This window comes from Cajanus cajan, chromosome 2 (genome assembly GCF_000230855.2).
Source record: "Cajanus cajan strain Asha chromosome 2, NIPB_CcT2T_4, whole genome shotgun sequence".
Taxonomy (NCBI): domain Eukaryota; kingdom Viridiplantae; phylum Streptophyta; class Magnoliopsida; order Fabales; family Fabaceae; genus Cajanus; species Cajanus cajan.
This window is the reverse complement of record NC_138518.1, coordinates 66,321,890-66,344,638: the sequence shown is the minus strand read 5'-3', so window position 1 is coordinate 66,344,638 and position 22,749 is coordinate 66,321,890. Positions and strand designations below refer to the sequence as shown.

At 30.8% G+C, this 22,749-nt stretch overlaps 2 protein-coding genes across 3 annotated transcripts; both read right to left on the bottom strand.

Annotated features, from left to right (window-relative positions):
• Window positions 1–680: 680 nt before the first annotated feature.
• LOC109789062 (Transducin/WD40 repeat-like superfamily protein) lies at window positions 681–9,677 on the bottom strand. Of its 2 annotated transcripts, none has more exons than XM_083068755.1 (11): window positions 9,390–9,677; window positions 9,130–9,229; window positions 6,775–6,836; window positions 6,472–6,531; window positions 4,143–4,202; window positions 3,192–3,248; window positions 2,963–3,005; window positions 2,327–2,404; window positions 1,616–1,940; window positions 1,375–1,531; window positions 681–1,268 (listed from the first exon to the last, which is right to left on the bottom strand). In XM_083068755.1, exons 1-11 carry the CDS (start codon window positions 9,498–9,500, stop codon window positions 1,179–1,181), a joined length of 1,143 nt encoding a protein of 380 aa, XP_082924881.1. In that variant the 5' UTR covers window positions 9,501–9,677; the 3' UTR covers window positions 681–1,178. The 2 variants fall into 2 exon arrangements, with proteins under 2 accessions (XP_082924881.1, XP_082924882.1); XM_083068756.1 differs by lacking the exons at window positions 9,130–9,229; window positions 9,390–9,677 and adding exons at window positions 4,576–4,671; window positions 5,079–5,869.
• Window positions 9,678–14,576: 4,899 nt separating this feature from the next.
• LOC109789059 (WAT1-related protein At3g30340) lies at window positions 14,577–17,683 on the bottom strand. Its single transcript, XM_020347924.3, has 6 exons — window positions 17,348–17,683; window positions 16,902–16,964; window positions 16,677–16,793; window positions 15,886–16,312; window positions 14,921–15,072; window positions 14,577–14,811 (listed from the first exon to the last, which is right to left on the bottom strand). Exons 1-6 carry the CDS (start codon window positions 17,527–17,529, stop codon window positions 14,676–14,678), a joined length of 1,077 nt encoding a protein of 358 aa, XP_020203513.1. The 5' UTR covers window positions 17,530–17,683; the 3' UTR covers window positions 14,577–14,675.
• Window positions 17,684–22,749: the final 5,066 nt, after the last annotated feature.

Sequence of the window (22,749 nt, the reverse complement as noted above, 5' to 3'; positions counted from 1 at the left end):
TTGATCCTTCTCAATCTTTATAGTTTAAGATAGATCTTTATAACTTTTATACCTTCAATTTTTTAATTATTTTAATCTCTATCATCAATTTATTTTTTATTACGTTGTATCTTTCATATTAACATAACAAAAGTAATAATTTAACTTATACACCTAATGTTAAATTTATTTTAATAAAATTATTATAAATTAGATCTCTTGACTTTTTGCATTTCTTTTATATCTTTACCTACAAAGCTCATCATCAAAACATCCTTTTTTTTACTCACAAAATTGAAGATCTCTATCACATCTTACAAAATAAACATTACAAAAAAATAACAAATGAATTAAAAGGTTTAAAAATGACAAATATAAAGACTAAAAATATATATATTAAACTATAAAGATTTAAAAAAATTAAAAAAGATAAATATAGAAAATAAAAATATTTATTTTAAATTATAAGAATTAAAAGATAAAATAAATGAATTATAGGGATTAAAAAAGTATTTTAATAATATGAAATCAGATACAAAATTGTCGCACAAATATCACTTCCCATAAATATATACTTTAACCTACTTCTCTAAGCATGAATTTGGCCATCATAGAATCGAAATACAAAATGGGTTTCTTGTACAGATATTGGACCAATCCCTGCACACAAATTACAATGGAGTAAAATTTGCATCGCAAAATAATATGCAAATATCAAGGTTGATTTTCGTTATGCTTGTTAATGTACAGCAGAATAAGTTATTTTATTCAGTATTCACCAACAATTACTCGAACAAGATCAACCTAAATGTATTACAAATAGGATACATAACAAGACTAGCTTCACTTCTAACAGACATTTAACTTCATACTTAATAGCTTTGATAATCGAGTATGTGCAAGCAAAATAACAGGAGAATGGGAAAGTGCAAGTATACACGGCATGAATAACACCATGCAAATGAGCAAGTATAGGTCATCATTGAACAGTTCCTGTAGGCATTGAATCAGGGAGAGAATCGCAAAGCAGGCACCCAGGCAAGTATATCCAGGCAGAAAGCCTTGTGCTTTTAGGACGTTTCCCGTCAAGAGCACGATCTTCGGAATAATTGCAACATTACAATTTCAAACAGTCATTTTAGGTTTTGATTGGTCTCCATAAATACTCATTCCAAGAATCACTGTCATCTAGCTTTACACTATGTTATAGAGTAGACCTTTACTACTTTAGATGTGTCGCATACAACAAGGTTGTCTGTATCAGCTGAGGTGGTACACAGCCAATTGACCTGCCAAATGAAGAGTAGAAATGAGAATGCATCATAGACATATTTGGCAGAAGCAGAACAAGTAACCAACATCCAAAAGTTCCAATGAAATTTTATCACAACTCACTTTTCGAGGTACTTCAATGTTCAAATGTAGGACATCATTGATGTTGCCGTCACTTAACCCAACATCTGAATAACGAGACCAATTCCATACCTTCACCATCTTATCATTTCCTCCAGATATCAGGAATTTACCTCTCTCACCAAACAATGAAAATGCCCTGTGCCACCCACATGAGTAAGGGGACAAGTGAATTTAGTGTGACACTTACAATTGCTATATCGCAGATGAGGAATTGACTTACAGGCAGGAAATAGCTGCAGTATGGCCACCCAAAGTGTAATCCAAATGCAACCTCTTTTTTCCATTTTGATCTGTATCTGTATTGCTAGATGAACTGCCATCTTTTGATTTTGAGTGTGATCCTTTTCGTGAATTTGAAGAGCTTTTTGACCTTGTAGCAGCCATTTCTGTTTCAATGTTAATCACATTAATAGCTCCATCGCCCCTTGCAACAGCACATATTTTGTCTAATTTATCTAGCATGTCAACTTCCGGAACTGCTATTGCATGAACAAAAGCAGGATTGACACACCGGCCAGCAATGCCACTACTCACATCAAATGTAGCTGCAGTGAAGAAAGGACAGGAATAGCAAATTAGAAGTTCTTCTTTCACCTGTTAATTAAGTTATGTTTTCCCCTCATTTCATCTCAACCTTTATCACTCGTATCATTTTAAGGGTATGTATGTTTGATAAGTAAAAGCCACCATGAATAATAAAGTTTCAACAATAAAAACAAAATTAGAAAAAGGATCATTAATTAACATTGCATTAAGTACCAGCAGTGAGTTCAGTCATTATTTAAGCTCATGCATACATATATCCAAACCTGCCTGACTTCCGTGAGAACCTTTTTGTTTCTTTGAAAACCTGCCTGTTTCTATAGATATGACACTTTATCTCATGTAAAACGTAGTAAAGACAAAGTAAGATATTTATGAAAAAATGTACCAAAATCCACTGCTTTGTAGGGGCGCCCTTTGGAGAAGTCCCACAACATGAGCATTGAATCAAGACCTCCACTAATGACTGGGAAGAAAACACAAAATGTAGTCAACTTTCTATAGATATGGATGCATGTTTCTAGAATACTAGCATGAAACTTTCACATTCACATGGGCCTGACATACATTTAATTCCGATTTACAGCCTAGTAATCATAGGACTAGAGCATGCTCAAGCACTATTGTCAAGCACTTTAGTACCTCATGAACATATTAGAGTGAAAGAGATAGCAGTATAGCATGAAGAGTTCTTTGGTCTTTGACCAAAATACCCACACAAGCATTATTATGAGACTACACCTCCTGCACTGTAATGATGCATGATTAAGAGGCCCTCCCAATAATTGCCTTCTTCATGGTTGGTTAATAATTAATATGTAAAGTTTCATACAAATTTCTGTCATTTTCCAATATGACAATAAGTATAGTAACACAATGGAAACCTACAACTACAAGGACAACTCACAAATCTACTCTAGACATAAATTGTATATTGTCATTGAAAACCTTTAGTTGTACAAGAAGGGGGAGGGGACACACAGATTCATATGGGAAAAAGAAAGCAAGATTATATTTTAAATACCTTCCCAAGATCTCCAAGGAAGGAATTCCACAGTGCTACATATCTACAATACAAGGTCAAGGTAAACAACAATATCATCAAATTACTTTTTAATTATAGAAGATCAAAATATGAGAAAAATTGGGCAGTGGGGAGTGGAAGGATGAAATATTGATGTGGATTGAAATAAAACTCCTGATATGCATAATTAGCAGCCATGTAGTGAAGCATTGCTAAGAGGCAAGGATACACTTGTATGACCAGCTCGTAGAGTTTTATACAAGCATTGCTGGCGAATGTCAATTATCTGTAAAAAAAAATTCAATCAACAACGAAGAAAATGAAAATGTAGGATAATTAAACGTTAACTTGGCTTTCTAAAATTAAAGAAATGGGAGAACCGGAAGTGTATACAAAACGATGAGTAATCCCATAACACAAGAAAAGACACATCAGTTTTTAAAAAAAAATTACAAAACCAACTGTATATTTCCATGTGTTTTCTGGCATGTACCAAAGCTTTTAGAATAAAATGCAGGCTTATGGTTTCTTCTGACATCTGAGATAATAAAGCAAAATTACTAGGCACCGGTAGTTAGAAAATTTTTAGAATACAATCCAGCTTATGATTTCTAACGAGAATAAATCAATAATACTTGGAAGTTAGAAAATTTAGTTAATGTCTTCAAATGAAACAAGAAAATGCATCCAAGAAATTCACAGCATCCAAAGGAGAGTCACAATCCCAGCAATAAAAGTAATGAATTAATGATCCAGTAAATATATTTTCAGCAAGAATAATGTCAAGGACCAATTACCCCAAAAGCATAAAGCTAATGGAGGAGAAACATCAGACTAACATCCCATATGAGCAGAGGAAACAATGTGACTCCAAACAACCACCTACATGGCAGGGTAGTTGGAGAAAGAAAGAGAATCTGTTAGGGGCAACGAGCCTACAAGAATAAGAAGGCAGAAGGAGGAACAGGAAGAAAATGAGTAAGGCATAGGAGGGAGAGACCAGGCACAGTCAAACTGCCTCAGGAATTTGCATTTTTTTTTTCTTTCATTGATTCAGTGTGTTTTTGTTTTTATTCTGTCTCACACATCATCAGAAACTCAATTGATATAGAAAATTTGAAATTGCTCAGTCATACTGGGTGAAATCAGAAAGCACAAGATGAATAAATACACGGCATACCTTCACCTCACCATTATCATCTGCTGCAGCAAGAAATGTGGACTTCGAGTTGCACACAACCTACAAAACCAGACACAATTCTATTATGACAGCATTTTTTTAACAAAAGACACCTTCATACAAGGATAGCATCAGTTGATAACTTGATAATACAACAGAATGAAGGAATGTACAGGCAACAATAAGTTCAGGTATAATGCTGTAATCTAGTTTAATAATTTCAATATCCTGTGCGGGTATACTTAATATTTCTGATTAAGACCACCAAACACCAAATAGATTCCATATAAAAATCTCATATACAAAAAAGTTAAGATGACAACAAACATCATATTTATTATTTAACATTTGAGCTAGATCTGCCCGTAACACACATCATGGGAGATAATGCTAAGTACATTCTGCAAATTTGCAGCAATGCATTTGTATTAACCTTGTTAACCACTCTCCAAACAAATGATTTGGCCTTATAGAGAGCATTGGATTTCCACATGGGTTTGTCAATGAGGAGCCTTTGAAAGTTACGAGTCTAGGCAAGAAACAGAAGAATATTTGCATGAGAAAACACTGGAAGGATCTATGGTCCAAAATCTTCTATCTGATTTGGATGAAGGAGAAGTAGGTTTAAGTAAAACCAGAATAGATCATAATTTGTTTGACTTAATTCGGATAAACATCCCCATAAACACTTGTAGGATAAGAAAATAAAATAAACTGAGCTTCTTTCATAAGTTAAGATCAACTAATGCACTTAACTTATATAGAAACTCTCTCATCTAACCACTCCAAAAGTTGAGGTGCATAAGTTGATTGTAAGTCATTGAAGAAGCTCAATTAACTTTATCTTCTTAATTTTTTTTCCCTCCTCTAAGTGCTTATAGAGAAAATTATTGGACAGGGCCTTAGATTGATTGTAATCAAGTGCACAGCTCATACACTCAATTTCTCTTGAACAAGCTGTTTCAACATGATATCAAGATGGTATCATTCTCAGTGATCTAAGTATGTTAATATTCTGTTGCTGGTTCAAAAGATGGAACTCCTTTATTTGGTGTTTGCTTTCACTCTGCTTTAAATTCTAGTGGCTGTCTCATCTTTTCAGGCATGCTCCAGCTCTCCACCACAGCTTCCATCTGCAGTTCTCCCCCCAGTTCAGACTGGCCACAGGTTACCTTCCCAGGGCACGAGGGTACTCTCTACTCTCTGGCCGACATCAGCTCATTGTGTTTTATCTAGTGGTTCTCTTTAGACTACATTCAAGTCCCCTGTTTATCCTCAATAATTGTGCTTCGTACTAGCTGCAACTGGAGGCTGTTCTCAGCACTGGTGACCTCAATCTAGAGGCAGAAACATCTGATTGACCAACCACTGATACCCACAGCCATCTTCCCTGCCACCCACACAGTACTACCATCATCTGCACAACTTCCTCACCTGCAGCATGTGAGGGTGTGTACCATCGCATCCGGCCACCAGCTCTTCCAGCAACAACTCCATCATTGCTTAGACATCATTCCACTCTCAATTTCTAGATTTTATATTTGGACCCACATCAACTAGCTTTGCCTTCCTTCACCAGCCATTGAATCTTTAGCCTCTCCCAGTCTGCTTTCCATAAGCAGCTCTGTTTCCTGGTCTTTGAAAACTCCCATTCCTTCCAGCAAGCATGTTGACTACTGCAAACACCTACAACCACACCTGCTGTACTTCCCAAAACCTAAGAGTGCCTTGAAGGGGAGGGTTAAAATATTAGCAACATGTTACAATATCATCACTTGGTCAATCACAAATTCACAATTATGAATTATGTCAATTAATAGTGATTAGGTTATAAGTTAGATACTGATTATTAGGCTGTAAATTTTCTCCTAATTATCAACTTGGTCACTCCATTGATTGACTGTAATCAAGCTGTAAAAATGGATCAAGTGTGCAGCTGGCACACAACTTCTCTCATCCATGCTCTCTTGCATTATAATTTACTAATCTCCCAATCATTTAAATCTATATAGAAATACAAGCCCCTATTTAATGCTTGATCTTAAATAGAATACAAGTGACTAATGGAAAAATTAAGAATAGTAGAGAAATACAATAAGCAAGGAAAAGTCTCCAAAAAGAAAAAGCATCCTTATTTGCAACATTTTCCATTAACTTGAGCTGTGCTAGCATTTACTGACATTAAATAAACAGTAAATGAAACAACTTCGGTACAAGTGATAGAACTTTGTTTCATATTTATTTACCAAGAAACAGTAGGGACATTCAACAAGATCTGGTAAGTGCATAACATTATATTTGAATACCAATCCTACCAACAAGTATCTACCTTGTTTATCTCCTCTTTGTTATAATTGTAATTCTCCAATGGCTTCCATTGGGCAGTGGCCTTCAGCACAGAACATAATACACAAAGGATCAGTATAATGATTAGTAATCTTTTTAAACAACCTAAATAATTAAGGTGGAACAAGAATAAATCAAGATTAACAAAATATGTATATATATCCAGACATCCTTGAGAAGAAGATAAATAATGCAATAAATGCAAACTCACATATATGTACAGCAGTAGTAAATGGAAAGAAGGGTATCTTGAAATCAAACATCTTGAAGACCATAAAATGCTTACCAAACGCACATCAAAACACTTGATTTCCTTTCCTGAGGAGACATAAATCATATCTTCCATCCCTGATTCAAATGACAATTGTTTGTAAAAAGATGTAAGTAAACTCATTTACAGGATGCAATTGCTACAGTGCCCAAAATTGCTACAACAGGATAACCGCTATTTTTAAATCTTTTTATAATTTTCATAATGTATACTATATACATATATATTCTAAAAAATGATAAAAATTACTCAAAATTAATGACATTCTAATTAACAATAAAAAGTCATGGGTGTCTTAAACAAAACATATAAGTACCAACGAAAGTCAACACTTACAAGATGGGAATCATCAATCATCATCCATAAATCCAAGTCATCTTTCAAATTTTCGCTACTATTATTACAGCTGTAGATTTCATTTTTGGAAATTGAAATCCCAAAAATATTCCCCCCACAAAAGCCCTGACTTCTTTGTTCAGAGGGCTTTTTTGGAATCAACACAGCACTGCAATGGCTGTTATTGAGCCTGCTATTTGGTCTGCTACAGTTACTACACTAAACCACACCAATATGGCAGCCCTTGAAGTGGGTAAGGACCACTCCACACCGGCACCACTACACCGCTTTAGTGGTTCTATAGCACACAATTTTAAAACCCTTAAAGGACCATATGTAGTTCCATAAAATTCTTTTTCATACATGTATAGTTATATATTTATGCACACACAATATTACTTAAAGGCCGAAACTTTCCCACTCTCTTCCTCACTATAACCTCCTCCCTCCCAAAACCACTGTGCATGAAGAATGCAGAGCACAACTGCAGATCTGCAATCATTAAGCAGCTCCTTCAATGAATGTCAATTAATGTAGCAAAATGCTGGTTGATATTAATAAACAGTTCTAAGCCTACCACATTTTTGCTTGAATTGGAGCAACAACAAAAAGATCATGATATCTCAGTCAGTGAATGCAAATTCCACACATGTCCAAGCACTGCTGCATATAGATGTTGGCATGGGAGACAATCAGGACTGGAATTTACTGTATGGCTCTTACTCTTACTTTAAACCCATAACTTATTGAAAAATCTAATTTCCACATTCACATGGAAAATAAACCAGACTGGCATAGTAATAAGTGTGATAAAGCCACATCATATTACATTAGTTTGATATCTACTCTTGTTAGTATGTGTGTGTGTGTGAAACCAATTAAGAATTCATGCAGTTTTTAGCATAAACAAGCATTATACAGCACAAGGGTATTATAGTAAAGTTATCATTGTTATGTTAGTACTGATACATATCAAATAGTACACTGATGACAGAACAAAACTCCTTGTGCTGTCTATCGACCATCAAGTAGAAGCTGTAACAAAAAATTGTATTGTGACTCAACAACTTGCACTGTGTTGTTCTGCTTGCCCTGTCCCTAAACATACATCAAATGCACCCTATAACGTGAGTTACACTGCCCAATATTCTTCTGTAAAAATATAACTTAACAATCCAATCATTTAATTATAACATTCATTTTGATGATCAGTAGTGTCAATTTTTTTTAAAGAACATCAATAACAATGTGATTCATATTTCCACGTACTTTTAGAGTATATTATGTTAATCTTGACATACATCAATATTAGCATAAAATGCTTATGGACTAAAGTGAAATGTTATACATATCATCTACATTATAGGGACTTTCCACCTAACAATGGGTTTTGAAAGGAAAGGGAAGTTATTGAACGCTTTAAGAGTATTTTTTACTTGTACCAAGTTTATCAGACCCTTCCTCATAAATATGACTTAAAGCTCGTAGATGGGACCTAAATAACAAAACACGCCACCTAATCAAAAATGCCAAGATAGTCAAGTTCTAGAATCGCAAAAGTCCATCACATCCCCACCAATGAAATTCTCTTAAAAGCCCTCAAAGATGCCTCCTCCTCATCTTCAAAAGCTCATCACATGCTCTTTAGCCAAAGAACACACATGAAACTGAGGATTAATCTTTCAAGGTGACTCAACAGTTCCTGTACCATGAATCTTCACCAGGTATTTTATCAATCTGTGACACTGACAGGTCACTACATCCAAGCCAGTTGCCAATACATAACAAAAACAGAGATTCACAATAGAGACCCATAAGCCTTAGCACAGGACAGGAGACACCAAATCTCTTTGGGGACTACATCAAATATCACAATGATACTTTGCCACCACTTTATCCCACCTTCACATTAGGTCCCGAAATCTCCATCGTAGCCCACAAAAAGAAAATCACTATAACCAACCCTTCCGCATTACAAATAATAAAAACTATCAAACAGTGAAATCATAACCGATAAATGAAACCGACACTGACCTGACTTGAAACACAAGGACGAAACTGGCTCCACGCTAACATCCATAACCAGTTGCGGCACATCAGGGCATCGCAAGTCAAACCAGCAAACACGACCATCCTGTTTTTTTTTTTTTATGAAAACAAGCACAACTAGAACCAATTAAAACGATGAATTTGTAATAGTAATAAATGAGGTGAAAATAAAGGAAACATTGGCGAATCCTGAACCCTAGTGATTGGCAATGAATTTGGGAAATGGAGAAGGAGCAGGAGCTTACATCGCCGGAAGTGACGATGACATGAGAGCGTTGACGTGAGGCAATGCAGCAGGTTGTGCTGTCGTCGTGACCTTTCAGTCGTCGAGGCTTCAGCTTCGGCTTCTCTGCCATGGATGATGCTTCTGGAAAGTGAACACTGTAAACCTAAATCGGTTCAGGTGTATGGAAGGGAATGGAGCAAAGCCAGAAACGTAAGCGGTGACGTATTTGAACGGAGTCACCAACTTCCTGCGCTGAAATGAAACCGCGCCAGGAATCAATCCTCATTTCTCTTCCCTACACTCTTTATAATTTATATCTTTCTCATCACTCATCAGCTTTCGTCACACTCTTTATTTTTCAAAACAATAAATCATTGCTTAAATAATAAATAGTTTTTAAAATAACTTTCTATATTAATAATAAAATAATTTCCTTCACTTGATCTTCACTCTTATTTTTATTTTTTATTTTTTCTAAATAAAACATGTAATAAATAATATAAAAAAAACACTTAAATGTATTTTTTAATTTGTTACTTTAAGTCCTCCTTTAATGCCATGGCATTAACATGATGATCTGGTTCGCGTAAAAAAGAGACTTTTTTTTCTTCTTCCAAATTGTTTAAACACCCTATATATTTGCCTTTAACAACAAATAGTTAACCTTAAATTAATAAGATTTTCTGACTTATAAATGAAAGTTTTTTATATATATATTTACTGTTACTAAATAACTGGTGCATGTGTTCGTACAATGTACGAGATAAATTATATATAAAAAAATAATATTTATATTATTTTAAAAATTAAAAGTTAAAAGAAATAGCAATAAGAGTTATAAAGTTTCTTTTAGTGATTTATAAGTTGTTAATATATTAAAGAATGGTTGATGGTTACTAATTTTTCAAATAATAGTTTAAAATCACAATTGAAGTAGAATGTCATAATGTTGGATAAAAAATGCTAATTGCATGTAATAAATGATATATAAATTGTACAATATATGTCTAAAATTTTATATTTTAAAAAAAAATCAACTTTTATGATGTAGGTTTCAATTGAAAGGAAAGCGTCTCACTATAATTTAAAATCAAAACTAGATTGTCAAAAAACTTAAAATAACAATTTTTATTATCATGCTCACGAATCTCATATGTAAGTCTATAACTGAAGAAAGAAAATATGCTTCAAAAAAAAAACTGAAGAAAGAAAATATGATCACTTTATATTTGTAATCAACATAAATTATAATTATTTAAATACTATTCATAAAAATGTACAATCTTTTGTAATACTTAAGAATTATTATTAATCATTTTTACATTTGTATATTAATAAGTATTTTCGTTTAAATCGTTGTATATAAAATGATATTTGACTAATTAATGTGAAGCACTTACACATTATTTGGTTTAGATGATTTTTAGAAGATAGAAGTATTGGGTGGAGAAGAACCGGGGATTTTTTATTTTATTTTATTTTTCTTTTAAAAAGTTAAATAAAAATATAAAATAAAATAAATCAGTTTTACCCAACTTAACGAGTTATAAGATAAATGGCCATAAAAAAATTTAAGCTAGACCAAATCCATCCCCGTCCCCTTACCGTACCCGTCGGGTATGTAATTTTCATCCTCATTCCTGTCCCCGTCGGGTATCGGGTATACCCGTATCCGTCAAAATTTTTATTTTTTAATTTTTTTAAAAATATAATATTTTTAAATTATTTTTTAATTATATTATAATTATAATTAGGTTATTTCTCTATCTCATATTATAATAAATAATCACATATAAAAAAATATTAAAAGTTTTTAATATAATTAAATTGAAAGTGAGTATTAAATTAAAAATAGAAACGGGTACGGGTACGGGTACGGGTACGGGTACGGGACAGGTAAGTACATATCCGTACTCGTACCCGTACCCAATTTAATATATCGGGTTTTACCCGTACTCGTACCCGTACCCGGTCAAACCGAGTATTTCCCGTCAAAGTCGGGACAAATTTGGGTATTACCCGCGGGTACGGGTATATTTGTCATCCCTACACTTGTCTCATTAATTATTATCCTTTGTTATGTAACTTATGTTCTTAACATTATATTTAAACACATTTTCATAAGTTAGAAAGTTATTTTTAGTACAAATATCATAAACACATCTTAAATACTATTTTCCATAAAATAAAATTTTAAAAAAAAAAACCACTATACTAATTTTGATCTTGAACGATGACGTGTTAATGGGATAGGTTGGTTTGGGATAAAATCATATTTTAACTTGTTATATTTAATTGAGATGGTTAGTTTGGGTTCTAATTTATTTTAAGATTTTATCTCAAATTTTATATTCATGAAAAGTGAAAAAATTCTTTTAATGACTAATTATTTGTTTTTAAAATCTAATATCTTGCTATCACTTTGTATATTAAGAACATATGTTTTAATTTATTATCGATGTTCTCCGATCAAAATTAATAAATTAAAATTATTCAACGTATATATAAATATGACTAAGAAATTTCACGACTTTTTATATCGTAGAGTATATAGTTATCTTATCAATTATATGTTTAAAAAATTTAATTATATATCTAACATAGTATATATAATTATATGATAATTGATAGATAAGCATATACAATTTTTATTCAATTTAGATAATTATTAATTTGTTTTATGCTTCTAAATATTGTTTTTAGTCATAAAATCTTTTAATTTAGGATAAATTTTACTTTAGAATTTAATTGTTTAAATACTAAATATTTTTAATATTTTTTCTTTATTGAGATATAACACAAAAAAAAAAAATTGAAAATTATAAGTCCCAAGGAAAATCATTACTCTAAAGATCAATTGGACATGATCTAAGCAAAATAAATTTGTTTAAAACGTCCTCTAATTAGAAAGTAACCCATAAAGATAGCATCAACTCGCTTAAAGCAAGTAAGATTACTCGCCCTAAGTGAGTGGAATTCACTTAGAGCCATCATAAGAAAGCTTTGAGGGAATGATGTTAGAGAGCAACCCTGGAGAATCAAATAATCTCACTTAGAGTGAATTACATAGGTGCTCTAAGAGAGCAAAATTCGCTCATAACTACACATAAGCATTCTAAGCGAGTCAAAACAAAGAGCATATAATCGCACAAGTTCGCTTAGAGTAGGTTACATAAGCACTCTAAACGAGCATAAATGACCTACATTAAAATGTTATAAAATATGGTCTTCAAGAGGTATATGTATCAATACTTTTATGAGTATAATTTTATATTTTAGAGAGTATTCTTGTAATCATAAGTCAATCAAAGATCTCTCATTTATAATGTAATTCTTAGTTATGAGCTATTGAATTCTCTGTTATTGGAGATTGAGGTAGCTACTTATGTAATTTATCTATGGTTTCTTTTAATAAAGTCTTTATTTAGTTAATCATTTTTATCTTATGCTTAATGCTTGTAATGGTATAATCAACCTAAGCATGATTCTATACTTTTTAATTGAGATGAAAAATCTTTTTTAAAATTACGACCTAGATAAAAAACTGATAACATTTATTACTAAGAATGATAATCTTATTAGTCTATTTTTTGTCCTTGACTTTAATATAAGTTGTTTAACAAAAATTACTAAATAATTGATATTTTTTTTAATCAACCTATAATTTCTTATTTAAGGAATTAAGTTTTAAATATAACCGTGGATTGTCGAATTAATTATATAATTTCAATATTAAATGAAAAATTGAGAGGATTTACATGAGGAAAAGTTAGTGAATTAATTCCTGACTATTTATTATAAATTTAAAATTTTCACAATTTATTGTTTTATTTTATTTTCAATAAATTTAATATTTCTTGTTGAATAATTTTAGATTTTTATTAAATCATCTGCTTAGTACCTAATTTTCATTAAACAATTATAATACAAGTCCTTGTAGATTCAATAACTTAGATTTCTATACAATTTACTACTTATAATATTAGTATATTTGTCAAATGCGTCATTATAAATCAGAGAATATCCCAGTCACCTTTTTTGAAATCTTTTAAATGACACACATATCTTCTCTCTAGTTTTTCAAAATCACTCAACTTCTTTAGAATAATGTAATTAGTTAAAATGAGAAAAAGAGAACAAATAAACATCAATTTATATGCATGTCTATCATTTATTTTTGAATTATGTATATTACTTTATCTTCTTTATGAAATTTTTTATTGTTATTCAATTTTGAAATAATAATTTTTCAATCTATTTTTTGAAATCATTTTCTGAAGTTGATATATTTTTTAAATCACAATACATTTGATATTTAAAATATAATTTGGAAGTTAAAATTGGGTAAAAAATTAAGTCTTGTTCAATTATATATTGACACTTGTATTAATAATTTTTTTTTAATAATACATAAATGATATTATCTTATATAAAGGATTATATGCGTCACATAAATAAATAATATTAGTGTTCACTTAAAAATTAAAAGATAAATATGTGTCGTTTAAAAAAATCTTAAAAAAGGTTAATGCAATGTTACTTATAAATTATAAATACCTCTATTTTTAATAGATAACCTGAACTCTTAAAACAAAATTTTATTCAGATAAAACCTATGTGTAGTCGTATATGTAAAGAAAATTTTATTTGGATAAAACATATATGTAGTCTTATATTTATTGTTGATACTATTTTTTAATTAAAATTAAAATTTTACCTTAATAATATGTGTTGATATTTAATAAAATATTTTATTACATGTGTTAGTGATATAACTCTAATTTTCATTAAAAAACAACAACATTAATAATACTTTGTGATACTATATATATATATATTACATATAAGTTTCGTCTATTTTATTTATTTTCTCTAACTATAAATTATTATTAAATTATAAATAGATTTTCCCAAAGTATTAATTCATGAAATACAAATTTTCACGACAACAAAGTTTGGCGTTTGCATAATTAAAGAGAGGAAACATTAGATCTTTTATTCCTTTAATTTGTTTTGTATTTCTTTGTTATTTTTATTATTCTTTTAATCATTTTCTTTCTTCTCTATCACAAACAATCACAAACAATCATTTATCACATCTCCTTCCTATTTCTTTCTCACTCAATGAAATATATACATCAATATTAGGTATTTAGCGTCAACTTTTTTGTTTCCTGCGTAAAAAATAGATATAAACACAGAGACGCAAGAGAAAGGTGCGTGAAATTATTAGAAGTGATAAACATAACTAAATTAGTGGCACTTGATTTCATTGAGTCACAAGAGACAGCGATATACATATACGCTATACTTGCGGTTCTTGTTCCTTCGTTTCCTCAACTTCTTGGGCGAACTTAGTGGCGCCATTCTGTACCATCTGCTTGCTCTTACCCCACAGAAGAATGTACAACCCGATCATCACCAACATGGATCCCACCACACTAAACAGTAAACAACAAGCACAAGCATTCAAGTTAGATAACATTTAAATGTTGGTTTTAATTTCTACAATGACGTGTTGTTATTTATCACATAGGTTTTAGAATTTACCTTCCAAGATGAAGCTGCTCATGCAAGATTGGGATGTCAATCATGCCTGACATTATCTGAACTAGAGGGCTGAATGCTGCAGTGAAGACGGGACCCCTCTTCTTCACGCACCATGACATCCCCACGTAGCACACACTTGATCCAACTATCCCCTGCAAACATAATATATTTCACTTTGTTAACATATATAGTCTCCTAAAGTATACAGTTCTTATATTCGTGCATGTCAAAGTTAGAGTGTATAAGTGGATGAATAAGATAGATAAAAAAGACGAGAGAGAAATTTACAAATATATTAAGTATAATTGCATGCCAAATGAAGAAAATAAAGTGAAAAATTAAATATATTTACACTATCATTTGATTCTTGTAAAAAAAAAAAAAATCAGAAAGAATATATAATTTTTTTGGAATATCATATCATAGTACTGAAAACTCGATCGGCCAGTCCCGTGGTTTGACCAAAAGCATCTAACTAAGTATATTTGACTTTGAAAAATCCATCAAAAAAGTAATTAAAAAAGTGGCTAAAAACTGGTTCACAGTGAAAAATATTATGGCTTTTTTGATTTTTTTTCTTGAAAAAGAAAGATTAATTAAAAAAAATTAGATAATTTTTTTTATAAATATTCATAAAAGAAAAATAAAAATAAAAAATGAAATAAATTTCACCAAAAGATATAATTAATTTATTTATAAATTTATTTATGAAAACTCTTTCATCTCTCGTATTAATTTTTTTAAATTAATTTTTAATTTATGAATAAGTTAATTTTATTTATAAAAAAAAAACTGATTCTATTTTATCTTAGCTTTCTACAAGAATTTACACGAAAATTTATCCAGACTTACTTTATTTATATATATATATATATATATATATATATATATATATTTATTTATTTATTTATTTATTTATTGAAAGCCAAAATTTGATTCTCTACTACTTAAAATAGCGTACTTACAGAATAAAGAACTGTGATTATTTGCATCTTATCCTTGACAATCCACGATGACAAGTTGCTGCCAGTGGAGAAAGCAAGAATAGCTGCTTGCATGGCTCCAAAGAAGGTCATGATGGTAGTGCTAGAATACTGGCATGGGTACCTCTTCCCTATCTTTGACTGTAAAATAAACCAAAAAGACCAAAAGAGGGTTCCCATAATCAAAGCTATTACACCAATGGTCCATTTTTGTGTTATTCTATTACTAGAGGCTTGGTCCATCGCAGATGATCTCATGGCCACTGGAGGAACTGCAGATTGATAGTGAGAGTCATCAAACAAGGGCTTCCCTTTGTAAAGTGTCAACAACAATGCCCCTCCTATGCACACAAATGTTCCAAGAATCTTCGCTTTCCCACCTTTGCATTTGATGTTCACAGTTTCTAATCTGCAGCAGAATCAAAATAAAAGGGAAAGGATGATGCATTAATTTATCCTCCATTAATTTGAGGGGTGATAGTTACTGAGTTAAAGAATAAAAATAAAGATATGATAAGCTTCTCTATAACACTACTAAAAAAGAAAAATGAAATAATTTTTTCAATAAATTAAAATAAATTTATACATTGATTAATTTGTAGAAGTTTCATTTTATTAATTTTTTCCAAATCTTATTTTTAATTTATACATAAATTAATTTTAACTTATAAAGATTAATTATTTCAATTTCTTCTTTTAAATATGCTTACGAAGAACTATGTCTAAACAAGCCCTAAAATAAGTTGTGTACGTATTGATATATAGTTTCATACCCAAATGGTAACGCCATAATGAATGTGATCACCGGCACCATGTTAACAAAGGCACAAGCAAAGGTAGCCGAGGTGTATTGGATCCCCAGAAGGAAGAAGTATTGTGTGATGGATGCCCTACAAGATAGTATTCATTAATTACGAGCTTTTCTACTATCATGTTAACCATAATGCATATTTAGAATTGAAATCACAAATAGAGATCGTATTTTTGTAACTAATTACCCAATAATTGCACTGAAGAAAAGGTAGCATAAAATTTGAAATGTGAGTCGTGGTCTTCCATTTCTGCAAGAAAATACAGTTATATATATTAAGATCTCTCTAAGTTTCCTTCATTATTGCAAATTGGTTGCAAGCTAACATTATAAAAAAAAAATAAAAAAAAAAATCCAAAAGGTAAGAGTGCCACACAGTACTCGAAGGAAAGAAATAGGTATAGGCTTTAGCATCACGTTAAATTTCATCTTAAATTCTATTGATATTGACTATTTGAGTAAAATTATCATATGAAATCACACTCCAATTATTGAAATAGGTCATGTGACGCCATCCAACTATATATGTCTTAAATTTCCAACTTTGTTAAAGACATTAATTAGTCTCGTATTGCATAGGGGATGCTTTTGGTTTACATAAAATATGAAAGGAAAGGAATTGAGGGTGCCTACCTTTCCTTAAAGTAGCCGATGGGGGCCAAAAATATAGTAGAAACTGACAAACGATATGTGATAAAAACCAAATGGTTCATTCCCTCTTGGAGGACTTTCTTGAGGAGAATGTTCACCATGGTTAAAGAAATATCAATTGCTATCATAACTAGGAAAGGTTTCCATTCATCACAATTCTTCATTTCAGCAATGCAATTCTGTCTCTGGGACAGAGTGGGGCCTCTCTCTATATATCAGAAAATGTTCAAATGGTTGCAATGCAACAAAGGGCTACCTGTGGATTTATATATATACCAGAAAAAAGTGATAATTAAAAAGCAAGAGCAAGATTACTGTTTCAAATGACACACTTTACAAGCAACTACCTTTGATGGTAGTTTAACGTTAGCGTGGAATATGCTTTCCCACATGTTATCTTTTCGACTGATATCTGATTGTTCCACAGAAGAAAACTATTAGGGAATCGTTTAAAGAGATTTTAGGTTGGTTCGTGAATGATGACCCTGATATAAACATTATTGGTTAATTTAGGCCACTGGTTTCATATTTACAATTCATCTAGACCCGAAACAGGTAATGTTCTTCATGTTTTGTGTACCCTTCTCCGCATTGAAACTTTTTTTTGAGTGACAGGCATCTTTTGGGTGGAACTGTGGCAGAAACATGGCATCTAATACTTTTATCTTCTTCCGCATCAAAAACATTGAAAGCTTGAAGAAAATGTCACATCTCGTAGCTATTTAGTCACTTCAAAATCTTTGAAGGAAAAAGAAGCACGCAACGAAGAGAATACCGTGACGCAAACCACGGGAAGCTTTAATTTGTGAGACGTGGCCAACATATGCCCCAGAACTGGGAGTTCACAATCTACATTGGATTCAAATTAGGGATGGCAACGGGCGGGTCGGGTAAGAGTTTTATGATACCCGTTCCGTTCTCGCGAGTCAAACTCATTCCCGTCCCCGTACCTGGCGGGTATGTGATTCTCATCCCTATCCCTGTTTTTTTAATATAATTAAATTAAAAATAAGTATTAAATTAAAAATAGAAATGGGGACGAGTATGGGTACGGGTACGGGACGGGTAAGTACATACTCGTACCCGTACCCGTACCCGTACCCGATTTAATATATCGAGTTTTACTCGTACCCGTACCCGGTCAAACCGAGTATTTCTCGTCAAAGTTGAGACGGGTTCGGATATTACTCGCGGGTACGGGTATATTTGTCATCCCTAATTCAAATGTCATGTTGGTGTTGTTAATATCATGGGCGACTTTAAGTACTTCATTTTAATGTGAAAAGATATTAGATAACCTTAACTCCAATTTACAATTTCAATTTTTTTTAACAAAAAATAATAGGATTCAATTTTGATACCTTCAAACTTTTTATGTTATAGTTAACGAGAAAATCAATTTAAATTTTCAATGTATTGCAAATTGTGGGAACAAAATCTTTGACTATATTCATCGGAAGAGACAGATAGAGTTTTTCAGAAACGTGTAAGCTAATTAAATGGCACTTATTTATTGTTGTTGGTAGAAACTACATCTACCACTGTAATGGATTTTGTGAAGAGAAGAAGGATTATCTCAACTTAAATTAAGGAGTCATGTATTTAATAAGAAAATATGAGTTCAAAATTTGTGAGAGAGACTCTCACAAAAGAAGAATGTTATTGTTCCTTGATATATGATACCAATTGAAGAAAGATTTTCATGTTTATCCATATATAAAAGTGTTACTTTTATATTATATATAATCAACACTTTTTTTAAGACCATTTCCATAAAAATAGGAAAAGAATGTAATGTTAAATATGTATTTTCACTATTGATATCGTTGAAATATATAAATAAAGTATCACTTATTAGATAAAAAGATTAACATAAGTTTATAAATATATATATATAATTTTTATTAGTTGAGATTTTTTTACAATTTAAATCTAAAATCAACAATGTATAATTGTTGAGGTTTCCGTTGAAGTACTTTTGTTATAATTGAAATTTCGTTTAATTCTATCAACGGTCTCAAACACGGCAAGTATACCGGCCGTTCAAGTAGTAAAAATATCGTATCCACAGGGATTAGAAGGTAAAATAAGCATTTATTGACTATTCGTGACTAAAAAATAATTCCAATTTCATAATTTGTCATGTGAATTCAAGGTTAAGACTATTGGAATGAAAGCTGTAAATAAATATTGGTTTGTGAGTGGAAAGGGTAGAAATGATTTTATGGTTTTGTGAGATTGTGGGGTCAGATTTCACCAAATATCAAACTAATGAATCTTTAATCTCTTGTTAAATTCATTGCTTAGTCAACCCAATAGTTTAGTCAAACCTAATCCCTTAGAGCAAGAGCCTAGATGTGGATACTGAATATCAATCCCTTGAGTACCCAATATCTACATCCGCATTACGGGCTAGGGTTTAAGACTACTAATGGGCTAAGCTCCATTCCTAGATACATTTCCCACTAGGCATTTGTTTCAGAGCTAGTTTCAAGGGTTATTTTCCAATACCCAATGGAACCTATATCATGCAATGAGATTAAATCCAAAGCAAGCATTAAGAATAGAAACATAAACAACAATGAATGAAACAACATGTATATATATCATAAAAACCGTAAGGATTACAATAGAATTCGTTGGTTACATCTAACCCCACAAAAATGGGTGAAACCACTCAACAAAGAGGGTAAATATAAAATAGAGATGAAGGGAGAAATGAAGAACCGAAGGAAAGACCCACACACGAACGGCTCCAAGCTCCGGGAATCCCTTCCACAGCTCCCAAAACGCGCCCAATGTGTAGATGAGGGAGAAACCCTCGAAAATGGCTTCAAATACGAGCCTGGGAGGTCAGATTAGGGTTTCGCGCCCGGCGCCTAAGTCTTCGCGCCCGGCTCAGAGTCTTCTGAGCACTTTCTGCCTCGTTATAAGCCCGGCGCAATTACTTTTACGCCCGGCGTAGTGTCTTCCAGAGCCTTTCAAGCATTCTCTGCCTTAGATCAAGCCCGGCGCAATTCTCTATTAGGCCCGGCGCAATTCGTTCCAGAGAGTATTGAGGTACTCTCTGCCTCGATCACGCCCGGCGTGGTGGAGTCTCGCGCCCGGCGCGTGTATGACTTTTAGAAGCCCACTGCTCTGTTCTTCTCAAGCCCGGCGCGGAGTCATCTTGCGCTCGGCGCAGCCACTCTGCTCTGCTCCTTGGCTCCTTATGTTTCCAATCCAAAAGATCTTCAATCCTCTAATCTCTAGCTCAATACCTGCACAAAAAAATGAGGTGTATTAAGGTATTGTTAGCTAAAATGGGTTAGCTATATCTGCACAAAAGATAAGTCAAAAAGGGGACAATTATCTTGCAATGGTGCTAAGAATGAGTAGAGTTGTACAATAATTCTCATTCAAAAAGATGTATAATTAAGACTTAACAATAATATCAAAGATATATAAATTTTCAATGTATAATAAGATATCGTATTCATCTTTAAAAAAATATCACCATAAATACAAAAATAATCCATCAATCTTATCTATGATATGTTTTGTATTATGATCTCATTTTTATATTTTTTTTGTGTGTGATTTTTTCCAAAATCATATTAATGAAATAATTCAATATCTTTTTAAATAACTTATTTATGCTTAATTTACACTTATGTGTCAAATCATGTTGATATTATTAGTTAAAATCTAGTTAATTTTTAGAATTTAAGAGGAAGAGAATATGAGTGACAGAAATTGAAAATAAAATTAAAAAGATTTAAATATATTTTTAGTACCACAAATTTAGGATAAATTTATTTTTGATCTCTTAAATTTAAAATTATTATTTTTAGTTATGTAATTTCAAAAAATCTTATTTTAGTCCTTATATTCAAATTTTATTAAAAAATTTATCAAATATTATTGCATAAAATCTATCTATTGATGTCTCCGTTAGTGAAAATATCATATTTAATCTAGTTGATATTGTATAACCGTCTTAATTTGTCACTTTCAAATATATTATTGGTAATTTTAGGAAATTAAACAAGATTTTTGAAAATTACAAGAACTAAAAATAATAATTTTAAATTTGAGGGATCAAAAATAAATTTGTCTTAAATTTAAGAGACTAGAAACATATTTAAACCAACTAAAACAACTTAAAATTTTTATTATGTTTAATTTTAAGAATTGAAAAATATTATTTTCCAAACATTTTTTTTATTTTTAGAAATAAAATAGCTGTCAAAAAGAAAAAGGAAATCAGGCGAGCCCTTAAGCATTTTCATACAAACTTAAAAATAAACACACACACACTTTCATAAAAAATCAGTGAATAAAAAAAAATTAATGGTAAAAATCCTTTTCTAAGTTCAAAATTACTTTTAGGAACTATTCTTTAACAATAATATTTTAAATTGATTTTCTTTAACGAAAATATTTACGGAGATTTTCCTCAATTTCTCACTTTTTTTTTTAAATTTTGAATTTTATACTTAACTTTTAATATCTTTTACTTTTCATATCAAATAAATAACCTATTATCGAGCAAATAGTAACGGAATATTAAAATAAAAAAACATATTGTATCTTCAACATTCAAATATTATATATCCCTCTACATTATTTTATATTTACTTCAATAAATTTTTAACACTTTATCTCTTTGAATATATCATTTTTATATTTATTTAATATTTTATAAAAATAATTAATAGTTAAAAATAATTTTGTATTTTAATATAAATTATTTATCATAAATATAAATATAATTTATATGATTAAATTATATATTTATTACAACTTTTAATTACAATATAATACATAATAAAAAATATTTATTTATTATAAATTTAGTTATATAAAATAAATAATTATCATACAAATTGCACATACTAAAATGCTAGTTTATAATAATAATAAAAAATTCATCCAAAGTTTCCTTTTTTTTTCCTCTAAATCACAAAAATGATTGTTCAAGATAAATATAAATAAACAATCTGTATCAAATACATTGGTTGTGTTTGATAAAATTAATTTATGAGTGTGTATAAACTAACTAATTAAATTGAACATATTTGATAAAATTAAACATTTTATTTATTTAATAATGAGAGTGAGAGAGAATAACATGTAAGAAAAATAGTTTTTAAATTAAAAGCATAAAAAAATATTTTAAGTAAATTAATAAGAATAAAAAAATTAACAATTTATAAACTATAATTAATTTACTTCAATTAATTTATGAAAATAAGTTATAAATTTTTTAAATAAATTGACATATTAGACAAACTTATTTTAGTCAAACTCTTATAAACTAGTTACCGGTCAAAAGAGCTTAAAAATTTTTCGCTCATAGCTAATTTTTTCAACTCACTTTTTCACGCCTTTATGTAATCATG

Bases quoted from the DNA above. Each gene is read 5' to 3' on its own strand.
- LOC109789062 (XM_083068755.1), bottom strand. From the start codon at position 9,500: ATGGCAGAGAAGCCGAAGCTGAAGCCTCGACGACTGAAAGGTCACGAC. The intron at 6,532-6,774 runs GTAAGCATTTTA...TCTGTGCTGAAG, and splicing joins AGTGTTTTGATGTGCGTTTG to GCCACTGCCCAATGGAAGCC. The intron at 3,006-3,191 runs GTATCCTTGCCT...CTTGTATTGTAG, and splicing joins TACGAGCTGGTCATACAAGT to ATATGTAGCACTGTGGAATT.
- LOC109789059 (XM_020347924.3), bottom strand. From the start codon at position 17,529: ATGAAGAATTGTGATGAATGGAAACCTTTCCTAGTTATGATAGCAATT. The intron at 16,794-16,901 runs GTAATTAGTTAC...ACTATCTTGTAG, and splicing joins TTCTTCAGTGCAATTATTGG to GGCATCCATCACACAATACT. The intron at 15,073-15,885 runs GTAAGTACGCTA...TTATGTTTGCAG, and splicing joins TAATCACAGTTCTTTATTCT to GGGATAGTTGGATCAAGTGT.